The sequence below is a fragment of the Protopterus annectens genome, chromosome 9.part0 (genome assembly GCF_019279795.1).
Source record: "Protopterus annectens isolate FY-2018-M chromosome 9.part0, PAN1.0, whole genome shotgun sequence".
NCBI classification, from domain to species: domain Eukaryota; kingdom Metazoa; phylum Chordata; order Ceratodontiformes; family Protopteridae; genus Protopterus; species Protopterus annectens.
In genome coordinates this window covers 638757002-638782916 of record NC_056743.1, presented here as the reverse complement: position 1 = coordinate 638782916, position 25915 = coordinate 638757002, and the positions used below count along the sequence as shown (strand labels likewise).

Genomic DNA, 25915 nt, shown 5'->3' with positions numbered 1-25915 from the left:
CCTCAGACCTCCTCTCAAAGCCTCATGCCTAAAAACAGATGCTTAAAATGGCTGAGGATTTGATAACTCTCATCAGGGGTTCACAACCCCCCCTCTGACAAAAGACCTAGATTGGAGGAAGACTACCCTTCATCAGACCAGGCTTCTATTACCTCAGAACATTCTGAGGACCAGGATTATGCCTATTCCCCTTTCGAAGACTCTGATGCTGAGGAGTCTATTCCCTCGGTCTCCCCCCCCCCCCTGAGGACTACTGTTTTGGGGAAACCCTGCATACATTGAGGGAACACTTTCACTAGGAAGGTCAAGATTACTCAGATTCCAAGAAAAGGCTCAGGGAATTTCTCCTGCTCCCCCAGCATAGACCCCTGGCTATCCCTCCTGTCCTAGATATTTTGGAGGACGTGTACGCAGAAGCCAGCCTTAATCCAGATTCTTTACCTCCAGCCCCAGTTAAACCAGACAGGTATTACCGGGTCCCTGATTCTCACCAGTTCCTTTGTAAAAGCCATACTGCTGAGCAAGAAACTATTTCACAGGGTCCCAAGGGAATAAAGGCCTCTACTGCTAAAAACCCTTTACCTTCAGAGTGAGATTCCAGAGCATTAGAAAGGTGGGGGAAAAAAGGTGTATACATCTGCCACTTTAACCATGAGGGCATTAAACTGTCAATTCCATATGTTAAAGTACCAACAGTTTTTGTTATCCCAGTTAAAAAGCAAAGTGACACAAGCAGAACAACCAGATTTGAAAGAGTTGCAGGATTTGTTGCATGGTGCAGAGCAAGTGGGTAAACATACCTTGCAGTGTGGTTTTGATGCTTTAGAGGCCTCATGTAGAGTTGCTGTCACGGGGTCTGTTATACGTAGACATGCTTGGCTGAAAGAGCAAACCTTACCAGATCATGTCAAAGCAAAGTTATTAGATGCACCACTTCAAAAAGATGTATTGTTTGGTGTTAAAGCTGAGGAGGTACTAAAGAAAATGGAGGAAAAAGCGAAATCTATGCAAACAGTGAAAGATTTCCTGCAGGTACAACCTCCACGCTTCAGCAGAAACTGGCCTTCAAAAAATTGGTCCTTTCCAGCCACGGACAGACCTCAAAGGGGCAGATATAGACGCGCAAGGGGTAGAGGACAACCTCAAGGATCTTACAGAACAAGACAGTGGCAAGCACCAACCCCAAGAGGTGGAGAAGATAGATCACAGTCATTTAGAAAACAGACACAATGACTTCCCCCTATGCCTGCCAAGCAAAGCTTTGATGGCAGCACCTTTGGGCGGAAAACTGGCATTATTTTCAAAAAACTGGCATATTGTTAGAAAAGACAAATGGATTCTGGACATTATAGACAGAGGCTACAGGTTCCATTTTCACACCCTTCCAAAAATGAGAGGCATGCCAAACCTGCCACAAAATCAAAGGGCAGAGGCACAAAGACAAATTTCCGCTCTCATGGATATGAAAGCGATTCAAGAGGTACCTGCAAAAGAACAAGTCAAGGTTTTTATTCCAGGCTATTCCTGGTACCAAGGAAAGACAAAGATTGGAGACCTATCTTAGACCTATCCATACTAAACATGTATCTCCAGGTGCCAAAATTCAAGATGCTCACATTATAGCAGCTTCTTCCCATGCTGGGCAAGGAGTCTTGGCTGGTAACATTGGACCTCAAGGAGGCATACCTGCATGTCCCTATCAGACAAGATTGCAGAAGATACCTCAGATTTCTTGCAGGTTCAACCCATTACCAATTCTCTGCATTGCCCTTTGGCTTATCTACTGCACCCAGAGTGTTTACGGAATGCCTGGCATCAGTAATTGCCTTCTGCAGACTACAAGGAATACAGATCTACCCATATCTGGATGACTGCCTGATCCAAGCGGACAGCAAGGACATTCTATTGCAGCATCTGGCGTTTGTAATAAAACTGTTAAACTTCCTGGGATACACAGTGAACAAAAAGAAATCAAAACTAATACCTTCTCAACAGATAATTTTCTTGGGTGCCAGCTTAAATACAACCACCCAGATGACCTACCTCACGCCAGACAAACAAGGGCAACTGTCTCTATACTTCTGCAAAATGGCAACTTTCACCAGACTAACTGCAAGGAAAGTCCTGCAGGCTCTGGAATTAATGGTATCTTGCATCCTACTAATCCCATGTGCAAAGCTGCATATGAGGAAACTACAATGGTACCTAAAAAACTTATGGTCTCAACACAGCCACAGCTTGGAAACAATTATACCACTCATTCCATGCCTTCAAAAGGAATTTTTGTGGTGGGCTCAAGCATGCCAAAGGAACACAGGTCTCCCTTTCTGTGTACCTCAAGCAACTCAAATCATCACAACGGATGCCTCAGACTACGCCTGGGGAGCACACATGGCAGATCAGTGCATTCAGGGAAAATGGTCCCAAAAAGAGAAGCACCTACACATCAACCAAAAGGAGATGCTAGCTGTGCAAAATGCTCTTATGACCTTCAAAGACCTACTGCATCCAGGCCAGCTATTGATAAGGACAGACAACACCACAGTCATGTGGTACAAAAACAAACAAGGGGGGACTCATTCATACCCCCTGTGCAGGCAAGCTATGACCCTACGGAACACAGCACTGGAATTGCAAATTCAACTACAGGCACAATTCCTGCCAGGGAAGGAAAATGCACTGGCAGACAACCTAAGCAGAAATATGACAGATCCACACGAATGGAAGTTGCATCCTCAAGTGTTCTCAAAGATAACTCAGGCATGGGGACAGCCAGACATAGATCTATTTGCTACCCACAGAAATTACCTGTTGAAAAAATTTTGTTCAAGGACCTATCATCCACAGGCCTGGAAAGTGGACGCACTCTCTTTCAATTGGACAACATTGACAGTCTATGCCTTCCCGCCTCTTCCTCTACTGACCAAAGTTCTATTAAAAGCCAGAGCAGAGAAGCCACAAATGATTCTCATTGCTCCAGACTGGCCACGACAACACTGGTATCCGCTCCTAAAGAGCCTGACACACTCCCCACCATGGAACCTACCTCTAGTCCCTCTTCTGTTATCCCAGCACAACTACAAAACCCTACACAGCCAGCTCAAAACCCTAAATCTAGCTGCATGGAGAATTCCTTAATTTCCCAACAGACTCTCATCTCTAAGGAGGTGAAGGATGTCATCTTGGAGGCCAGAAGACCTTCTACTAGAAAAGCCTACTCCGCCAAATGGAAACGATTTTGTTCCTGGAATCAAGAAAAGGGACAGAATCCTTGGGTAATAAATATTCCTCAAATTTTACAGTACCTAGCTGAGATGTTAAACAGTGGCCTTTCCTTCTCCTCCATCAAGATCCACGCTTCAGCCATTTCTGCACAATACAACACAGACCCTCCTCTATTCTCACATCCTCTATTAAGGCAGTTCCTCAGAGGGGCAAAAAATATAAAACCCCCAAGGAAACCACCAGTTCCAGCTTGGGACCTCAACTTCGTATTGGAAAAGCTGACCCTGCCTCCCTTTGAGCCGGCTTCTTCAGCAGAGCTACAATACTTGTCATGGAAAACAGCCTTCCTTCTGGCTATCACCTCAGCTCGCAGAGTTTCGGAAGTGCAGGTCCTCGTGGCTGTGCAACCTTTCATCATTTTCCATCAGGACAGAGTTTCCTTACGAACCAACCCTACCTTCATGCCAAAGGTAGTATCCAGTGTAGCTTTGAATCAGACTATCCACTTACCTACATTTTATCCAAATCCACAGAACAAAGGGGAGAGACTACTACATTCCTTGGACATTCACAGACAACTTCGTTATTACTTGGACAGAACCAAGCCATTCAGGAAATCTGAGCAACTCTTTGTGTCCTATGCTACAGGTGCTCAAGTAAAGGCTATTTCCAAACAGACAATTTCAAAATGGATAGCCCACCGCATACGCTTTTGTTATTCATTTCATGGGAAATCTGTGCCTGCATACATCAGATCCCACTCCACCAGGGCCACAGCTACCTCTGCAGCTTTCCTCAGGGGGGTCCCTACCAAGGACATTTTGGAAGCAGCTACATGGAGTTCAGTGCACACTTTCTCCAAGCACTACCACCTTCCACTATACTCAAAATCTAGAGTGGGCTTTGCCACAGCAGTCCTGCAGGGCATCCTCGCTCCTCCTAGTTCCACTTAGTGCCTACCACCCTTACTTAGCTTTGGGATTCTCCCCATCTGTAATGACTGCAGCTGTATGCACGATGAACATAATACAGTTTTGTACCTACCATAAATGTAGATGTTCAAGTGCTCATACAGCTGCAGTCCAGGTTACCCTCCCTCCGTCCCCTCTTAGGACAGGTCTTATGACAAACACCTTTATCATACAACCTATTTGGGGTATTCTTTTATGGTGTATTTGCTTGCAACTACTGTTTTTTTATTTATCTATATTGCATGTTTGCATAACATTATGTTTTGCCTTCCTTCTGGGGGCACCTGACATCTGGGGCAAGAAAAACTGAAGAAAATGGCGCCGGCTGCCTCTTTTATACCCCTGCCTTACTGATGTCAGGGAAGAAGCGACGACAACCGACGCCGGACCTAGACTTTGGAATTCGGCTGACCGAAGACCCGCCTGACAGCAGGATAACCCATCTGTAATGACTGCAGCTGTATGAGCACTCAAACATCTACATTTATGGTAGGTACAAAACTGTACTTTTTATTGGATGTGCCAGAACTATATAAGTCACCAGGCCCTTGACCTTGTTTTGCATATAGGAATACAAGTAATTTAAAAAGTAGATTATGTTATAAAGACTTTAAGGTCCCAAGCAATAATTGTGGGAGATTTGGCACATTTCCTTGCTTAAACTGTAGTTGTCCAGGTATGTCAGCAAATAGCATTTTATTTTATCAGCCAGTGACAGAGAAACCATTTATCTTTCAGTGTTCCGCCACTTGTAACACTACACATTTAGTTTATTTTAGCAACATGTGTAAAATATTCTTGCTTTTATGTAGGTAAAACTACAAGAAAGTTAAAATAACATAGAACTGAGCATAAGTCAGACATATGAAGAGCAGTACTGACAAATGCTTTAAGTAAACATATTGTAGATGGTGGTTCTGAGCATTATTTTAAGTTTAGGATAGTAGAGCGTGTTTTTAGACATATTAGAGGTGGTGATATAAACAATACATTAGAAAACAAAGAATATGGATTGATTTTATTGTTATAAGCAGATTTATTTCCTGATTTAAATAGTACTGTGAGTATTAAACCTGTCTTGGTTAAAAAAACAACTACAATTGCACTAATATATATGCTGTTATTTTGAATGTGCATGATGGGTTAATTTACCAATCTGTAATTGTGTGATATAATTATTTTATGAATTGATGTTTTTTATTGGCTAACTTGTGATCTTCTGACTTTTTAAAAAACATGTTGTTATGTGAAGTTAACTGTTTTGTGTTGGAATAGCACCGAGGAAGGGTGATACCTGAAAGTTTTGCTTGTAATAAAAGAAGTCTCCTGCATGTTTTAAGCGGTCTTGGAATTGGTTCTTTTTACAATCAAATTAGTGCATCAGACCACATGTTCTTAGTATTGGGTTTGATAGAAAGAACATCATTCAAGCAGGGAAAGCGTTTCTCCCCGGGCCTCCACTGAAAATTGGCTTCGTTCCAAGTCGGACTTTCCCGGTTAACAAATGTTAAATAAATAAATAATTCCTGCCATCGGTGGAGTTCATTCTTGTTTGGTTGTGAAATATTCACAAATTCACCCCTGGCATGATTGGCCTATCGCTCCTTGAAAAAGCAAGGTAAGGACTAGGTGTGGATACTGGCAAAGCTTAAATGACCATGTGCATATGTTTTTAGGTCTGCTGTATGCAAGGTAAGCCTTGTGTTTGTTTATTACTCTAGCTCCATATTTCTTCCTGTTTTGCTGAATCAAACAGTATGTCCTCAGTCAGGTGTATGCCATGATGTCCTTCCATTTCACTGTTACAGTATTTCTTATTCTAGATATCCCCTGCCAAAGGCAACCTGACATCTGGCCATTACACCAAACCGTTAGAATTGCTAGATGTACTGACGTGCATCATACCCGTCAACCTCTTAGAGCAAGAAATATGGACAAAGCCATAAAGAAAAGTGGGACAGAGGCCCAAAAACAGGGACAATTTTTTTAAATATTGCTCTTACAAACTTAGAAAGTTGATAGAATAACAGGTTTTGCATTAGGATGAATTTTCTGAAGGGTATGAAGTCAGAAACTCAACTGTCATTTTCTAACTTTAAGCTTTAAAGATTTGCCACTAATTTGCCAGAAAAGTATAAATTTATGAAAAAAGGACCAAAAATTGATGCAAAAAATATGGACATTCTGCAAAAATCTGTACAGTTGAGAGGTATGAGTCATGCATACCTCAGAATTTCTTTTCGCCATTCCAAATGCCATCTTCAGTCGTTAGTCTGAACACTTTGTCTGCTGGTTACTATGCCATTTCAGATAAGTGCTCTGTTGGAGTTTTTCTTCTCATCTTTGATTTCTTTACTTTTGTTGTGTGGTTGCATGTCATCCAGAAAGGGAAAATGTCAGTCAGGGGGACAGAATCCCCATAAGGACTGCCACGAGCAGTGTTTGTTTTGTTTGGGTGCTTCTCATGACCATATGTCATGCCCAGTGTTGTTGAATATTTGTAGCTTCCCTAGAGTAAGGAATACTACATCAGTGATATGGAAGGACATAGTACTGTTGTGTAAAATCTTACTATAACAGTAGATGTCCTTCCCTTCACTGTTGCAATATTCACCCCCCCCCTTTACTCCTTTTTCTTTTCCTTCTGGATGCACATGCTCCTCTTATATTTCTTGGACTGTTGTTCCTCCTTTACTCCATTTTCTTTTCCTTCTGGATGCACATGCTCCTCTTTTATTTCTTGGACTGTTGTTCCTCCTGGGGCTTTTCACTTCTGAGTTATGTATGTCTGTATGTCATCTTTATTCCTTACGCCATGAGCGGGGAGCATACGTGTGATGTACAGTGTACTATTAATACTATGGTTTTGGTATACTGGCCGGATGTTGACTGCCCTTGGCAGGGGATTCCTAGAGTAAGGAATACTGCTACAATGAAGGGAAGAACATATACAGTTATCTTAAGATTTTACATGACTATACTTTCTTACGTGAGTCATAAGGCTGTAAATCAGTTAAGGTTCACTGGGAACCTAAACTGATGTGCATTACCCTTCTGATATTATCATGTTAATCTATTTACAATAAAACTCATTTGATCCATATTAGTAACTGCATCAGTAAACTTAGTTTTGTTGAAAGGATTGTAAATTTATGATATGCTCTAGAGTGGAGGAATGAAGGTCAGCAGGACTAAGAATATATATGTGTGAATGAGAGGGAGTATACAGGGAGTAGAGGTGGCGAAGGTGGATGAGTTTAAATACTTGGGATCAACAGTTCAGAGTAATGGTGAGTGTGGAAGAGAGGTGAAGAAGAGAGTACAGGCAGGATGGAGTGGGTGGAGGAGTGTCTGGAGTGATTTGTGACAGACGAGTACCAGTAACAGTGAAAGGGAAGGTCTACAAGAGGGTAGTGTGACCAGCTATGTTATATGGGTTGGAGACAGTGGCATTGACAAAAAGGCAGGAGTCAGAGCTGGACATTGCAGAGTTAAAGATGTTAAGATTTGCCCTGGGTGTGACAAGGGTGGACAGGATTAGGAATAAGTATATTAGAGGGTCAGCCCAAGTTGGAAGGTTTGGAGGCAAAGCCAGAGAAGCAAGATCACATTGGTTTGGACATGTGCTGAGGAGGGATGCAGAGTATATTGGGAAAAAGGAAGGCCTAAGATAAGGTTTATGGATGTGGTGAGAGAGTACAATGCAGGTGGTTGGTGTGACAGAGCAAGATGCAGAGGGCAGGAAGAAATGGAAACAGAATATTCACTGTGGTGACCCCTAACGGGAGCAGCCGAAAGAAGAAGAAGGGTTATTGGAGTATTATTGGAGTATTAGATTTACCTAAAAGCTAAAGAAAAAAAATATATGCAACATATATTGCAAAACGCAATGTTTTAATTTGAATATATGCTCGAGGCTAACATACCTATGAGGTTTTATTCCTAACCTCCCCTACTCAATTGCTCCTACACTCATTCCTCTAGCGTATGTAGTTATTTAGCATGGGTCTGTCTGCTTCCAACTGTGATTCTTACCATAGTACCTGGTTCACCTTTACTGATTACCTGGCTGGAGTATCCAGTATTTCTAGTTGATTGGGTTTAAGTACTCTTGCCTCTGTATATCATATAGTGTTCAGCTGAAATTCACCACTTTAGCTCATGTATTTGTATCTACTGATTTCAATGTATAAATGTATTTTTATCTGCTTTTTGCCTGCACTATTACCTTAAGAACAATGGTATACTTCTGAATGTTCTACAAGGAAATTGTTATTTGTTTTATTTCAACTGCTTTTCACAGTTTTGTTGCCCTATATCTTAATCCTCTCCTTCTTTTCCCAGCTCTATTACTTACTGACCACCTGTAGGTCTGGGATCGTGTACCCTATTTAAGACTCCTGCCTCCTACCCTACCTAGGGATCAAAGCTATACAATTTTGGATAGCCTCCTCCTGAAAAGATACAAGAAAGTACGTCCTACAGCTCTTCCAGGTTTTCATAACAATTTGTAAGCTTCTCTCACCCTGTGTAATTGTTAATCCCAAAGCAAGATCAGCCAGCAGCCAACCTTAGCTTCTCCCATCCACTTGACCACTTACAGCCATTAGTATCTCCAGCTACCTGCCCCATTCCATATCCACAAGCCTGTAAGTAGTCCTGGTAGCTATACCTGCTGAGTCCACTAGGTGGTTCCCTTCTCCTAGAATTGCCTATCCCTGCAAACTTTTTCTACCTTATAATTCCTATGTATCTTATTTTCTGTTAGCCTTTTGTGCAGTTTCCTCCCATCTCCTTTCTCTGATATTTTCAGTCTTACCTCACTTAGACCTCATACACCAAACATTCTTGCATCCCCTTGGATTACTTACCTTTACTATAAGCACTTCACTGATTGTTTTCCCCTCAACCTCTCTTCTTTGACTCTTCCCGCTCTGTTTAGCTCCTCAGTCCTCCTCCGCTCCACTCCCTACCCCAATTCCCACCCCCCCAGGGTCCTACATTTAGCTTGCTTCTGGTCACACCCCTTGATTTTCCTCCCCAATCATATTCAAAGCTTCCCAAACTGTGCAGCCCTCCTGAAATTAGATACACCCACTTACCTAATATAACCAGCCCCACCCCTGTCTTATTAGCACACCTAAAACATCACAGCCCTTACCATTTGCCCTACCCTTCCAAGGTACTCTCACCTTACAACACACCATTAGACTACATCAACCTTCTCTGCAAACCTACATTACTATGCCTACAACTATCCTCCATTCACAACTGAAAATACCTATCTCCTTTTTACTATTTTCCTCTCTTATTACTACCTACTTCCTAACCTCCTATGAACACTTCCTGACTGTTTCTCTCTCACTTCCCTCGAAACACACCTGCAACATCCCTATCCCCATCCTTCTTACACACCTTCTCACAATCCATCTACCTTCTTGCCAAATACCACAGGCTACTACACTGCAAACTACTAAAATCTAAAACAAAGAAAATATTTGACGCTTTCCAAAAACTTAGACTAGAAAGATATTTTACACTACTCCATCTACTACAAGATGGTGACATACACTAACCAGGCCCACAAGATAATAAAACCAACATACATCAAAACCATACCAAACCCTTCTCTCTCTCATCCTCTAAACCCTCTAACCTACTATCCATGGCCCATCTCAATATACGTAGCATCTGTAACAAAATTAGTCAACTCCATGCCCTACTAGAAACACACAACTTTGATATTTTATGCTTATCAGAAACTTGGCTAAAGCCTTCAATTAAAGACATTGAAATTACCCCACCTGGTTATAACATTGTTAGACTTGATCGCACCACCAGGAAGGGTGGGGGAGTAGCAATTATATTATAAAACAAACCTAAAGCTTACTCCTCTTGATCTTACCCTTACCCAAAACAACAATGCCGAAATAATCTGCTCCAAAATACAAATCAACACTACTAAAGCAATAAACGTCATTTGTGCATATCTCCCCCCTGGAAATAACATCCCCACCTTAGAACAAATTCTTGAACAACTCTCTAATAAACTCCCTCAAGAAACACCATTCCTTGGGGACTTTAACATAGATTGGAAATCTTGTAACAATATTAACCCTACTTCCCATATAAACCTTTATGGTTTCAAACAACTCATTAATAGTCCCACTAGAATCAATAAAACAAGCAAAAAAGAATCCACCTTAGACTGGATCCTTACTAACTCCCCCCTGCAAACCTACCAAACTGGCATCCTTCCGGATGACCTTAGTGATCACTCCTTCACCTACGTCATTAGAGCTAAAACTAACCTAAATTTACCTACCACTCACAGAACACTATACTCCAAAAAACAATTTAATCCTGAACAGTTTCAAACAGAACTTTCACAATACAACTGGACCCCTCTAAAACATCTCACACTCAACAAGGCTGTTGAACACTTCAATTCAACATTCCTTGCAATCCTAAATCAACATGCCCCAAGTCGCACCATTAGAACAAAGACTAAAACAGCACCCTGGCTAACCTCTAATACTAAGCATAAAATTATCCTCAGAAATAAATCTTGTAATAAATGGCGTTCCTCTAAAAACCCAACAGATCATCAAACCTTTAGAGAGCTCGGAAACAGTACCAAAAAAGCCATCCTTTCAGATAAAAAGAATTATTACTTTGAACTTCAGCAATCCACCAAAAAAGAACCAAAAAAGTTCTGGTCCAGTATTAACAATCTACTAACCCCAGGCAAAATAGTTACACCCAACCCACAGGATTCAGACCCTGATGATCCCTCTTTAATAGCCAATAACTTCAATACTTTCTTCACTACTTCCATACAAAGTCTAGCTAACCACCTATCTCCTGACACTTCTCAACTGCTCTTAAGTAGCTTCAATGACTCTCTTCCTCCCCTTCAGCTACAACCCATATCCACCTCCTATATACAATCTCTTTTACAAAAACTTAAACCCACTACCCCTTTAGCAGATAAGCTTCCTGCTGAATTCCTGCAAGTAGCAGCTAAAGCTATTGCCTACCCTGTCTCTATCCTAATAAACAGATCCGTAAGAGAAAGTACTTTCCCAGCAATCTGGAAGATATCATACATCATACCCTTACACAAAGGTAGTAAATCTACTGACCTTTCTAACTTTCGCCCTATAGCACTGTTATCTCCTCTAGCTAAAATCATGGAAAAATGTATACATAAACAACTACTTAACCATCTCCTCCATAACAACCTACTAGCTAACACTCAACATGGATTCAGACCTTCACATATTACCACCACCGCACTACTTTCTTTTACCAACTCTATCAACTGTAACCGTAACAACAACAAACTAACCTCTTCTCTTTTCCTAGACCTGTCAAAAGCCTTCGATATGGTAAACCATACACTTCTTCTACACATACTTAAATCCCTTGCCTTGGATTACTCTTCCTTAACCTGGTTTTCATCCTATCTTGATAACCGTCAACAAGCAGTACTCTGGAAAAATTCTCTATCTGCTCTACTTCCTATCTCTTTAGGAGTACCTCAAGGATCTATACTAGGCACACTTTTATTTTCTATCTTTATTAATGATCTCCAATCATCTATCCAAAACACTACCTGTATACAATATGCAGATGATTCTACCATAATTTGTACGGCTTCCTCTCAAATAGAACTCCAGTCTCTCACACAATCAACCTTTTCAACCGTTGAACAGTGGTTCTCAAAAAGATGTCTTCTCCTCAACCCCAAGAAAACTAAACTATTACTATTCTCACCTACCCACAAATCTACTCAGCTAAACTTCACTATTACTGCAAGTGATAATTCCCACATTTCCCCCGACTCTACTACAAAACTGCTTGGTGTTACTATTGATAATAATCTTAACTACGATTATCACATCAATAACACAATAAAAGCAGTTAATAAAAAGATTGGTTCGCTGTACAGAATCAAACCATTCCTTACACCTGAAGCACGGACCACCTTAGCACAATCACATCTTATCTCTACCCTTCTGTATGCTTCCTCTATTTATACTAATCTCTCTAAAGGTAACCTTAGGAAACTGACTACATCTTACCACAATATTGCTCGATTTGCCACAGCATCTCATTATAGAACTCACCACTGTCTAAACTTAAAACAATTACACTGGTTGGAACTTCCTAACAAGCTTATCTATCAACAACTCTTAATAGCACATAAAATTCTATATCAACCATCAAAAACACCAGCTCTTAGCAACCTCTTGACTCCCTATAATAACCTGAAACAACTACTCTCCTCCGAAAAGCTACAAGTTAACACTACTAGAATTACAAATTCTGCAGGTAACTGCCTTTTCTCCAACTCAGTTGGCAAAATATGGAATAACCTTCCCTCACACATCTCCTCTCTAGCCACTCTTCCTCTCTTTAAGAAACAACTTCTATTACATCTGAACAAATTCTGGCTCTGCTCTTGTACCAGTCCTGACTAACCTACTTTCATCTTTCTCCTATCATATTTCTTTATTCACCAATGTAAGATTCTCTCTGATCACAAATGACTTAATGATTCTATAGTTACTACTGTTCTCATATATGGAAAAAAAAAAAATTGTTATAATTAATGTTTTTACAATTATGTATTACATTTTGAACTACGTAATACTTCCACCCTCCCATATTTTGTACTGAAAGTAGTTAATGCCTTACTTATTACTTAGTTGGTATTATTTGTTTTTTTAGATTTGTATTACCTGACCTGGACTAATATCTTTGTATTTTTGCTCATAGTCTGTGTCATAAGTGTTTATTGTACATGTTTATTTTCTATTACCTTGCTTTAATCTGTGGAGCTTTTCTCCCTGGGCCTCCACTGAAAATGGACATTGATCCAGCTGGACTAGCCCGGTCAACAAATGTAAAATAAAATAAAATAAATAAAAATATCCTTAAGTCTTAGTATTGAGAAAGCTTTTGATTCTGTTAATTGGAATTTTGTATGCAAAACTTTAATTGCATTTGGATTTTCAGAGGCGCTTGTGAAATTATTAAAAAGTTTACATACCCAGGTGTGTCACATTCACCTTTGTGTTTTGTTTGCCGTTATGAAACCTGGAAGAGAAAAAGCCTTTCCCATCCCTGATGTCCACTTTCAGCTCAAGTTTTCCAGTGAAATGAAGTAGGGGGATGTTGAGTTTTCTTTTGGGCACCAAGATCTTTGACATTGCAAGGCATTCGCCCATGTTCAAGCCAAACAAATATGACTATGACATGTTGGTATCCCATGTGGGTATAAACAGCCTGGCATGCAAAACCTGTGGGATATGCAGAGAGACATTTCTGAGCCCTTTGTGCATGTCACAGATGTTGGAAAGACCCTGACATTGAGTGGAATTCTTTCTTTTCCAAGAATGATGCTGAGATACAAAGAAAAACTAATTACTTTCAACAGTTGGCTGAGTAAATAGTGACAGTCGAGGAGGGGATTCAGTGTGTGTGACAGCTTGAGATGTGTTGCTGTGCAACCGTACTTGCTTTGCCAAGTATGACTTACATTCTGTCACTGGGGCTTCCACACTGTATTTTTTTTTGCATGGGTGCATATATGTTCACATGCCCCCAATATGCTTATTTCATCTTCAGAACAATTAATTGTACGACTGAATCTGTGGAAACATTTTTAGAAAAGGGAGGAGAGTGTTAGGGGCCCACATACACTATGGCATCTACCAGTCAGGCTGAGTCCGTAATTCCTTGTAAGAACAACGACATTGGCTGCTACCACAAGAGGTGGACCTCTTAAACCAGAACATGGGAACTGTTGCAGCAACAGTGAAGCACTATGAACATAATACAGTTATCTACTTACCATAAATATAGATGTTAGTGTCTGAACTGTTGCAGTATTCTTTCCTTCCCTCCATCCCCTCCGTTTCAGCTATGGGTTGGGCTGGGTATCCCTATTTCCTCCTTTTTAGGTCCCCTCCACATTTAGCTCTTCCTTCAGGTCTCCCTAGCTGTATCTTGCTGAGGACAGTGTGGGGCCCTGATCCTTGGGTGGTGGGAGACGAGAAAGACCTGAAAATAAGGTGCAGGCCAGTGACCTTTATACCCTGACATTGTGGCAGTGTGTGTGTGCTCGGCCTGAAGGAGGGGATTAATGTCTCTGGTATTCATGCTGACCAAAGGCTTCTACAGCAGGAAATCCCAAGGAGTTTAGTGCAACACTGAGCACTGTAGCATCTACATGTATGGTAAGTAGCATTTTTTGTGTTAGACTCTGCATCAGGTTTGCCACCTTTCAAGGACATCTAGAAAAGTTTGTAAACCAAGGCTGTTAGGTTCTGTAATTACCATATATTGAAGCTATTCTTGAAAGTCACTCTGAAGTTCTTGTTTTCACAAGACATTGTATAGTTTCTTAAACCAGTGGGGCCTTGCTCCATGCTTTATAATTGGCAGTAGACTTGTTTGGGGTTGCCTGCATCGAGTAATACTGAGACATTTTTAATGCTTTGATATTCCAAATCATCATTTGCTTAGCAGAGACCCATTAATTGAGGATGAGAATGTATTATCATCATTTGCTTAGCAAAGATCTATAAATTAATGCTTTGATATTCCAAATCATCATTTGCTTAGCGGAAAACTATTAATTCAGGATGAGAATGCATTGTATTAAGTTCAAGTCTTATGTAATGTGTTACAGTGCACATTTGCTGTTCTGTGAGGCATGCCTTAGATTGCTATCATGTGTTAGTAATGTGAAAAATTGTAGGGCAGTGATGTGTAGCATTTGTTAAAGAAATGGCTTTGTTTTGGCATGTACAGCTACCAATGTAAATAAAATAGCCTGATTCCTTTAAAACTGTCCAAACTAAATGGCTCTTTTTTTTGTGAACATGTAGCATTCTTTATATGCTTTTTACATATGTGTGTGTGTGTGTGTGTGTGTGTGTGTGTATGTGTATACGCGCCTGGGAGCTTGTAATGGCTGCTGGTGAATTAATCTCTAATACCAGGATTGCTACCTGAATATTGCAAGATTTTTAAACAGTTGGCATTAGGTTGTTACTGTGGGTGAAGTATAATCTTAATTTGATGGAATTTTTGGAAAGATCCTATTGATGACCTTTGAAGAGTTTTGAATTATACTTTTGGCAACTGGATGAGTCATTCCACAGGGCGCAGTCTAGCATTCACACACTTGCTTAAAAAGGTGTGATAAATGCTTCTGAACCAATTTTTAACCAAGAGTCAAATTAGATGCCTTACTTAGAAAGGAGAAGCAAGCCCAGTGAGTTTTTTTTTTTTTTTGTATACTTCCCATCCCACTCGCAGAGTTGCTAAGTACATTGAAGTCTCTCCATAGAGCACCACTAAAATGAAATGAGGGGTGGGTAGATGCAGAAGAAATTGTTGTGTCCCCTTTCGGTTATATGGATGATGGCAGATTCACAAATCAGAACTTCCTTTGAAGTCTGGTTGTCTGTACTGAGCTTAGACTGCTGTGAAGTAGTGGTTGTCTGGAGTGACCAACTTCACCCTGACTAGGCAGAAACAAAGCTGTCTGTAGATATTTAGTTTATGTAGCCCCCCCCCCCCCTCGACCCATAATCACATATTATAATGGAAAATATTGAGTCTGGTTCAGCCTTGAGTTCATTCTAAGAAAATAATCCAATACAAGTAAATGGACGAAAAAGTAAGCATCTAAAATCCTTATGGGTAAAATGAACACCATTGGCTTTGTAAGAAACAGACTTAAGGTGACTAGTTGGAGCCAGAAGCAGGCAGACTTAAGGTGACCAGTTGGAGTCAGAAGCAGGCCTTCCACCTAGAACAAAGGTACCCTAATATCAGCTAGCGATTTGGGAAGCTGTAGGGCCAACGTGTTGGTGACTAAAGGTCATCTCACCTACCTTATTATATGGATTTTTGCAGTCATAGCTGCGGTGGTACAGCAGTAGCGTTGTTGTCTCACAGCAAGAGGTTCTTCTGTTCGATTCTCCGATGGAGTGCCTTCTGTGTGGAGTCTGCATGTCCCCCCCTCAGTCGAGTGGCCTCCGAAAGACATGCGTGAATGGGCGTGCCTTCACTGAAGGTTGGACTGGCAACTCGGCACCATAAAAAGCGACTGCCAATTATTAGCGGACCGGAGTTCCGCTGTGGCGACCCCTAACCGGGAAAAGCCGAAAAGACAAACAAAAAGAGCTGTGCAGTCATACTTGCATATTTGCATAGGGAGCAGTTGAGCAAGGCATGTCAGTGTGTATGAGAGTTGCATCAGTACAAGCATCATCCCACAGGGATAACATTAGGGCATAAAATCCCTGTAGCAAGAGCAGGTGACATTATATTGACATGCGTCAGTCTCCTCTGGATAAGCAGCAGTGCTTCCATCTGTAAGGGACAAATCAATCAGTCTAAAATGAGGAGATGAATTTAGAAGAGAGAGGCATCAGTAACATCATATGGCCAAGTGCTGTAGCTGAGGCCCAAAAAAAAGATTACAGGCATCTCAACCATAAAGGCTGCTATCATGGACCAAAACAGGAGACAGACAGCTCCACCGTAGAGCCTGGTTGTGATAAAGGATGTGCCAGGCAAACACTGAAATTGTTATCCCAAGGGAGAGTTCTCTTCCCTGATTTGAACTAGAGGCAAATGAGACTAGGGTGGATATTGTTTTTTCACCTGTACTGTATCTGACTGCAACTTTGACAGGGGTGGAAAAATGCACATTGATAGCAGAAAAACTGAAGCAGTGCTTGTACATCTTTAAGGTAAGTCATATAGTTCTTTAGAGAAACTGTGAGAACAGGGACTTTGGAAATAGATATGCCTTCAGATTCAGCAACAAATTCTGTATGGAGATTAGCCAGAGATGAGTTTTAATTCATACAGGACCATCTCTGGATGTGAACCAAGAACTTGATGATTGGATGGATAATGGGAAATTCACCCCGGGGATCAGTTATGTGGTTCTGCTTGACAGGGGCACAGGAAAATAATTTTCTTGGGTGGCGAAAGCCAGGGTACCTTTTTGGCTAGGCTTGTATAGGCCCTAGGGCCAGTAGCCTAGTACCTACCTATGAACCTATGGAAACTAGAAAGTGGGTCTTGCTTATACTTTGACCAGCAGAGATGTGTTGGTAGAGAACAGAGAGGGAACATGTATGTCACTACAGCATAGCAATAACAAGACAATTGACTGCTTCCCTTGTGTCTTGTGAGTGAGGCAGAGGTACCATCCTGTTCCCCCTATACAAGCACATCTGCTTGTACAGTGCCCCACTATTGTGATGTGTTGGACTGCCAAAAGATAAGCTTTATATTCCATGGCCTGTCATCAGACTGAGTTTCTCTACAGAAACAGTAGGACATTATGGCTTCAGATTTCTTTTTCTCTCACCTATTTGAATGTCAGACATGCTTGATCACACCCTGTTCTTTGGCCAAAGTGTGCTCTATAATGCTTTCCAGAATGAAAAACAAAAGTTTGTGTTCTTAACACTTACAGAACTTGAGAATATTTGGTCATTTTTGTTTGGACCTATTTTGGCTGTTTCTTTCAAAGGCATTTTTATATGAACAATACACACAGCAGAACATTCATCAATATTATTAATTTGCCTCCGACTATAAGAGGGGATTGATATTTTGTCTTGTGTATGGTATGTATTCAAACTGCATCATACTGTGTGTTTTATATTGTTTATAGTGAAGATTTTTTAAATTTACTTTGTTCAGATTACATTTTTGTACATCATATACAAGGAATTTCCATGGTGCTGGCTTACATAGCCGCTGTAATAGAAAATGGTGTGAACTTATTTTCCAGTCTCTTCTCAGGTATTTAAATGTGTCTGTCTTGTTCACAGGATGGGGAGGTATACTGCATAGATGCGCGTTACTATGGCAACGTTAGCCGTTTTATCAACCATCTGTGTGACCCAAATATCATCCCAGTACGTGTCTTCATGCTGCACCAGGACCTAAGATTTCCACGTATTGCTTTCTTCAGCAGCAGAGACATAAAGGCCGGAGAGGAGCTAGGGTACGTACTAAGATGTTTTTGCTTTATCTTACACATTCCTAAAACAAAATCTACTGAAGTTATTGCTTTTATTAAAGGACCCCAATAAGTTGGAACAGATGGTGCTGAGTAACAATGCTGCTTTTAGATGTGCAAGTACTTGGTAGGCTCCCTTCATAAGGGTTATGGTCTTATGCTACATCATATCAAGCTATAGAGTCCAGAGTTCTGTCCTTTGTAAGGTCATGTTTTTAGGAAAGTTTCTTGAGTATGTGTAATATTTAAAAAAAAAAGTCCCTCTAAGTTTGTCTAATTATACTTTGGTCAACATGTGTATAATCGACACAGTTTAGTCATCTAAGCAGATGTTGATAGGCATGCGGGATTGACAATCCATGGATCGGGTAATATACCCTTTTCCCTGGGAACTGTGCAATCTCAGAGGTAGAATGTGTAATTAGCACGGAGTTTGCAGGGAGAGTTTCATTGTTTTATCACAGATATCAATATTTTTGGGTGTACTATTTTGTACAGTCATCTGCATCTTGGGCAAACTCATTCATTCTTCCGTTACCATTTCCCTAATTACACTAGTCTTTGCCTTCCCTCCTATTTGCATATCACCACACATGCCTGAGTCATATTTAGTCAACACAATGCAGAAACTTCTGTTTAAGTCCTGTCCATTTGTTGTGTGAATTGTATGATGTAGCAGTCAGTTATTCCTGGTGCCTCTTATGTTTTGGTATTTTATCATTTTGGATTGCCAGCTTTGCAGATAGTTCAGTGGAGTAACAAGAAATAGGTTCAGGGACTAGTTTTATAGTTTCTGGTAAGCTGCATAAAGATAAAAAAAATCATAATGCAGGCTCTAAGGTCACAAGAGTTGGCATTCAAATAAAATCAGTTGTGTAAAGATTTCTTGAACCATTCTAATGAATTGCATTTCCTTAGTTGTAATGGCAATCTGTTCCATGATTTCACAGTACTTTGGGAGGTAAACCTTGATCTTAAAGTAATGATGTATTTTGCTATTTGAAGGGTATAATTTACCCCACGAGAAGTTCGTTCTGATTGCAACAACTCAATATTTAACAAAAGACGTGTTTTTCTCCATGAAGTGCTTGGTATGCGAGGCATAGTCTTTCAAGTAATTAGTCATAACTGAGAGAAAATAAGTTTTAGCCTAGTGTTCCTGATATGTGATCAGGCACTCCATAAATTTCTTTTAGTACATTTTCTTTAGACATTTTCCAATATGGAAAGGTCATATCTTGAATATGCACAAAATAATGAATGGTACTGAATTTTAGGTGTACTGTATATTAATAATTTGAGTAGTACTGCAGCAGATCTGTTTTTAAAAAAAATCACATGTGGAGGCCCATAACACACATGGCCTTTGCCTTAGCACATAGTCATCTCAGGGGTCCTATGTTGAATACTTTGACAAGGTATCTCACAAACCAAAGACCCCAACATTGGCAGATACATTGGTACCCACACTGGCATGTCCTGTGGTGTCCACCATGACTTACATTGAGTTCCTTTATAATGCCACATCCTTGATATTTAAAGAGGTGATCTAGACCATATCACTAGTAGAGCCCTCTCCACAGTACCTAGGAAAGTAACACATGTAGAGATGGCTTCACCACATGTCATTGTTCCAAAAGTAAACTTCAGAGAGAGAAGGAAATAAGCCCTACTCTCACTGTTTATTGTCCTGTTAGTTAAGTGGTGCCACAAGAGCTTTTCACATTTGACTTAATTTTTCTTTCCGTTTAATTCACTGAGCCAATCACTGTTACACAGCACCATGTTGCACTGCTGATACAGCTACCAGTGTGTGTAGGCCTGCTCCCCAGATTAACATGTTGCATATAATCTCAGACTTTGTGAAGCTGTTGGAACCCCAACCCCAGGTACTAGTAATCTATTGCAGCACTGCATATGCTGGATCTGCTGCTGTCTGTCTGGCTTGCCCATTGTTGATACCTCTCCATGTACTACTGTAGCACCCCCACTGTGAGGTCTTCTCTGGTTGTATCTGTCCACATATCAGACTCATTTGAGGTAGCTGTCACTATCACACCTGACCCCCTCACCCACCCAGCAGCAATTGAACTAAAAAACTTCTCCAAAGCAGATTATAACCTCTTACTGGATGGGATGATATAAATAGCTTCACTGCAGCTTCCCCGTCAGATGGAACTGACAGCTATGCCGATTTCTGCACCAGTGCTTTATACAAACAACTATATAACTGAATTGAGTCTGCCATATCTGATGGGACTAAAACAAGCTCCTCAAGGAAGAGCAAACTTACCTGTTGGACAACTGCCATTAATAGGCTTTAGAATAAGAGGAAGAAATTGCTATCAAAGAGTAAGAGGGGAATGAGCCCTAAACTGGAAACACTCCCTCCTCAGCTTAAACAAGCAAATAAGACATCTTATGAGGTCCTTCAAAGCTAACTATGAATCCAAATTGGCTTCCTCAACTAAAGACAGCCATCAGGTGTTCTTTAGTTAGATCTGTAACCTAAAAGGAATAGCCCAGATTTGTTCTGAACTGGTAGTTAATGATACCACATATACTGAGCCTGTGGACATAGCTAACCTGTTGACTGACAGGTTCTATGAAAACTTCACTCCCCTGACCCTGCCACACTTACCCCATGACATCCCTTCCACCTATCCCCTACCTTGTGTCTCTAAAGAGCAGGTCATGCATGCCCTCTCTAAGGCCAAAAAAACAGCATGTATGGGACCTGATAACATCCCAGGCTGTGTCCTACATGGGCTCCAACAAGAATTAGCAACACCATTGGGTACTCTTTTTCAATCATAAGTACCGGCTTCATCCCAGCTGAATGGAAAACAGCCACCGTTATTCCCTTGCACAAAGGTGGTGCTTCCACTGACCCTGGGAACTCGAGACCTATTAGCCTTACTAGCTTTATCTGCAAGGTGATGGAGTGAATCATCATGGACTTTGTCAAAAAAGATATAGGTAATCTCCAAACACTTGACCCTACTCAGTTTGGATTTGTCAAAGGGAGATCATGCCTGTTAAACCTGCTGGACTTCTTTGAGACAGTCACCAAAGCCCTGGACGAGGGGAAATCTGTACATACAGCCTACCTAGACTTGGCCAAGGTGTTGGACGCTCAGGCATCATTGACAAACTCACCCAGCTAGGTATCAATCCTTATATCATTACATGGGCCACTAGCTGGCTCGCTGTTAGAACCCATATAGTCAAAATAGGGGAATCCACCTCCATCAGCAGACCTGTAACCAGTGATGTTCCGCAGGGATCAGTCCTGGGACCTCTACTGTTTGAAATCGATTTCTCTGAAGTACAAGCAAAAACTAAAGGTCTGTCTGACCAAGTTTGCTGGAGACTGCAAACTGGGAGCAGTCATAACATCTCCAAATTATGTCAACATCCTACAAGAGAATCTTACGCAAATAAAAGATTGGTGCCAAATTCATGGTCTTAAACTCTGTGCAAATAATGGCATCCCTTTCAGTAAGGACGATGTTCCTGCTAACTACCACATCACTAGCAACACCTTAAGTACACACTCAGTGGTGAGAGACCTGGGCACACAGGCCGACAGCAGCCTTACCTTTGACAACCATGTCTCCACAGTGGTAAGAAGGGCATTCTATGTTGTCCATCTCACAGGTGAAGGCATTGGCTCCAGAAAAAAAGAAGTTATAACTTACCTGTACTCTTCCCCCATCAGTCCAATAGAGTACAACGCCCCTTTTTGTATGTGCCTTTCCTGGAACTGGAGCAGTTGGAGAAACCACAAAGGTTCCTCACATGGAAATTCAAGGTCTTCAGCATCTGTCCTGTGGGGATCATCTGAAATCACTGTCACTTTACTCTGTTTCATAGAGACTACTCGGAGGCAATCTGTGGCCCTCTTTTATTGGAAATGCTGCATCTCCAGAAGTCAGATGGTACACTGGATATTTACTCTAAAGACCTTAACCTAGTATGTGACATTAATAGAGCCTGCTGGAAGGACAGACTTGTTTCCCAGAGGTTTCTACATCTTTGGAGAAGACTCCCACTTAATGTCCCTTAAACAGACACATTCTTGAGATTTATATCCTCTTGCCAAAAATTATTTCTCTAAATTACTAAGGACCACCTTAAAACCAGTGTCCGAACTAGTAAGTCTCTATACCCTAAAGCCCTGTCCTTGGTTGACATTCTTATAGGTTTTCTGATTTTAGTAGTTTATTTATATCATTTTCATCATATGATAGATTTGTTTGATGTTTTCTATATGATGTTTTTTACATGATGTTTCTTTTATACAAGTTTTTACATGTCGTTTCCATTCTTGTATGATGTTTATTGATTTAGCTTGTAGACATGATGTATTTAGCATCACTCACAATGTTAGAGCTTTTGAATACCCCGTTTTTTAATGTCCTTTTATCATCCCTACATAATTTCTTTTTTGCATTAGTATTCTTTGCCATGTGCTGGTCAAATAGTTTTGTTCATTGGAGCATTTTTGTATTGCATTATTTGGTGGATTTTTTATTTTTTTATTATTGAAATTTTTATTTTATTTTTTTATACATATGTAACCATCTTCCATGATTTAACATCTTTGATTATGTAGTACTGGCAGCAGTTTTGAAACTATACCTAGTGAATAATGCGTCACATTTGTATGATGTAATACATGGTTTGCATATTCAATTAGAAACGTATCTATTGGACAATGAGGATAGGTGTATAGATATATATATATATATATATATATATATATATATATATATATATATATATATATATATATATATATATATATATATATATATATATATATATATATATATCTAGGTTGCTGTTAGTTTATTTCGATTAAGTCTGAAAAAGCGTCCGTAGTTTGGCACGAAAGTATTAGTGTTCTTAATTTTTTATTTTCAATAAAATGATTAGTGTCTGCTCCGTCACTGTGCTGCTACCTTTTTTGGATTTTTCACATTTTATTGACTTATAAGAGCTATTTTGTTCACTTGACTGCTGTGTGCTTGCTGCAGCATTATACATAAAGTGTGACAGGACAAGGTATGTAATAGCTTTTAAAGTAATTAGTTCTATGGAGGGGACACTTTTCTGCCTGTTTTTCCGTATCGCTCTTCTGTCCCTGGTTTTGCCATGTTCCATGTTCCTCCTAAAATTTTTACTATTCTTGGAAATCACTGAGGATTACAGCTAGTAGTTAATGCAATACATTACAGTTTTATACTTATTCTGACAATGTATGCTGATGCGATATTTTATATTTTTAAAATTGTTCTTAATTTTGATCCTTTGTCCTCCCATTATTTTTGAATGTGTCCAGAATTTAATCAGAGGTAAGAGATAATATGCTGCTTTTGCATTCTGTTTGACAATGCTAAGTTCTTACCAACTTTCAAAGCCAGTAAAATACTTTATGGTCATACATTCAATATTTTTATTCTTTCTTTCTTTTTCTGTAAGTTGTAGTGCATGGAGCAGATAAAACTTCATGCACTAGGAATTATGATTGGTTCACTGATCACAACCTGTTACTGTCTGTTCTTGACGTGGCTGACAGTATTAACTTCTCAAGGTGAATTTTTTGGCATCCGTAACTGGAATACATAAGCTGGATATAATCGTAGACTTGATCATAATCCTCTGTACAGTACATATGGAGCATATGGATTATATTCTGAAATTGGCAAAAACATAAGCTTATATACATTTGACAGTGTTAGTATTAGGATCTTGCTGTGCAACACACAACATGGGAAATATTTTTTTAAATATTGTAAGACTGTTCATACTAACTCAAGAAAAAAAAACTTTTAAAGTTGATAGTTAATCAGAATGCCACATGTGCCTGTTGTCTGGCTGAGCAAAGTATGCTACAGCTTTCAAAGCTGTAAACTCTTTGTACTAATACATTTTGTGTCTCTGCTTCTGTAAATTGTGGTATAGTCAGGTAAAGGTCCATGTATTACAAAGAATAATGATTGGGTTGTTTTGCTCAAGAGGTAAGTTTCTTGAATCCATTTGTCATCATTCTTTTAACTCGGGTGTAATAGTACCACCGTGTAATTGAAATTTGAATACAATTGTTACAGCTGAGCTGTGGTACCTCAGTGTGGTTTTCTTACAATTATTAACTATGGCATCTACATTTCTAGAGTCAGACTTCACCTACTCCAAAAGTTTCTTAAAGCAAACATTACATACAAATTCCTTTCTATGTCAGTCTCTATTAAATGACCCAAGCTATAATATTGTTCCTTGATTAACTTACATTTTAATAAATGTAACCCAGATAAATATGTTTATCTGAAATAACATTTTTCATACACAATGTGCGGAAATTCTTCAGAAATAAGTCCAGAACTCTGCCATAAAAAAAAAAAAATATATATATATATATATATATATATATATATATATATATATATATATATATATATATAGATATATAAAACTTTACTATATTGCAGTAACTTTCTCCTTTCCACTAAAATGCCTGTTGTACATTGTACTTTCTTTATTGTCGCTAGATATTTGTTAAATTCTGTGTAAAACCGACACTGTACCTGTCAATGTTGTTCTTGTTTTATTGGAGCTGGGCCTCCACTGAAAATGGGCTCACACCCAGACGGACTATCCTGGTCAACAAATGTAAAATAAAATAACCCCTGTGCAAAAAATAATATACAAATATATATTTATATATCATAAGTATGTAAAGTGTATTTACATTTTCTTAAAATATTTGCATGTAATCTTTTTCCACACCGAACACATATCTGTTTTCCTCAAATGAAACTGTACAATCCCTACCTTCAAGCTTAATGAATTTAACTATGTATGATAGTGAATGTATTTATGAGTAACTATTCTATGTAATGTTTCTTTAATATTAACTATCAGTTGTATCTAAATTGTATAATGCATCTTGGAGGTTTTCTCCCCAGGCCTCCACTGAAAATGGGTCAGTTCAGCCCAGTGGATTTCCCCGGTAATCAAACTGCAAATAAATAAATAAAATAAATATAAAGATGACTTCCTTTTCATACATATTTAGGGGAAAAACAAGCAAAAAAATTTTATTATAAACATGGCTAATGCTTCACAATATTATAGTTGGGTCAAAACCTCTCCCTTTTTGTAGGGTCACTCTTCCCCATAATCTGTAAAATTAAAAAGTCTGCTGAAATAATTATGTTAACTTACAAACAATATTTGATGTCCTTCTATTCTCATGTTGCAGTATTCTAAACATGAGGGATCCTTCGCCTGAGGCAACCCGAACATCCAGCCCATATACAGAAGCTTAGCTTGGCTGCTGCGTGGTGCGTGGGACGTCACTCACAGGTACCATAAGCCATAACTGTGGAGTGTTCACGCACAGACTTCTAAACTTCTCTGCCGCCAGTCGAATGTCAGCTCGCTCGTTATGCTCCATGCCAGTGTCTTCAAAAAGTTAAGCACCATGTTGGGGAACATTTTCTATTCTTGTTGCTGTTTATTTTGTTCTTCATTTAGCTGATTCCATCCATGTCATCTAGGAAGGGAAAATGTAATTGCGGACATCAAATCCCACACAAAGATAGTCATGACATCTGCTTCTTTTGTTTAGCACTTACCCATCTAC

General features: G+C 39.8%; 1 protein-coding gene across 3 annotated transcripts in view; it reads left to right on the top strand.

Annotated features, from left to right (window-relative positions):
- Positions 1-25915, top strand: part of EHMT2 (euchromatic histone lysine methyltransferase 2) — a 1701692-nt gene that overhangs the window by 1646722 nt on the left and 29055 nt on the right. For all 3 annotated transcript variants that reach the window (XM_044083219.1, XM_044083218.1, XM_044083217.1), the window contains one exon: positions 18074-18249. In XM_044083219.1, the coding sequence (XP_043939154.1) occupies positions 18074-18249 (176 nt within the window). The remainder of the gene's footprint in view (positions 1-18073; positions 18250-25915) is intronic.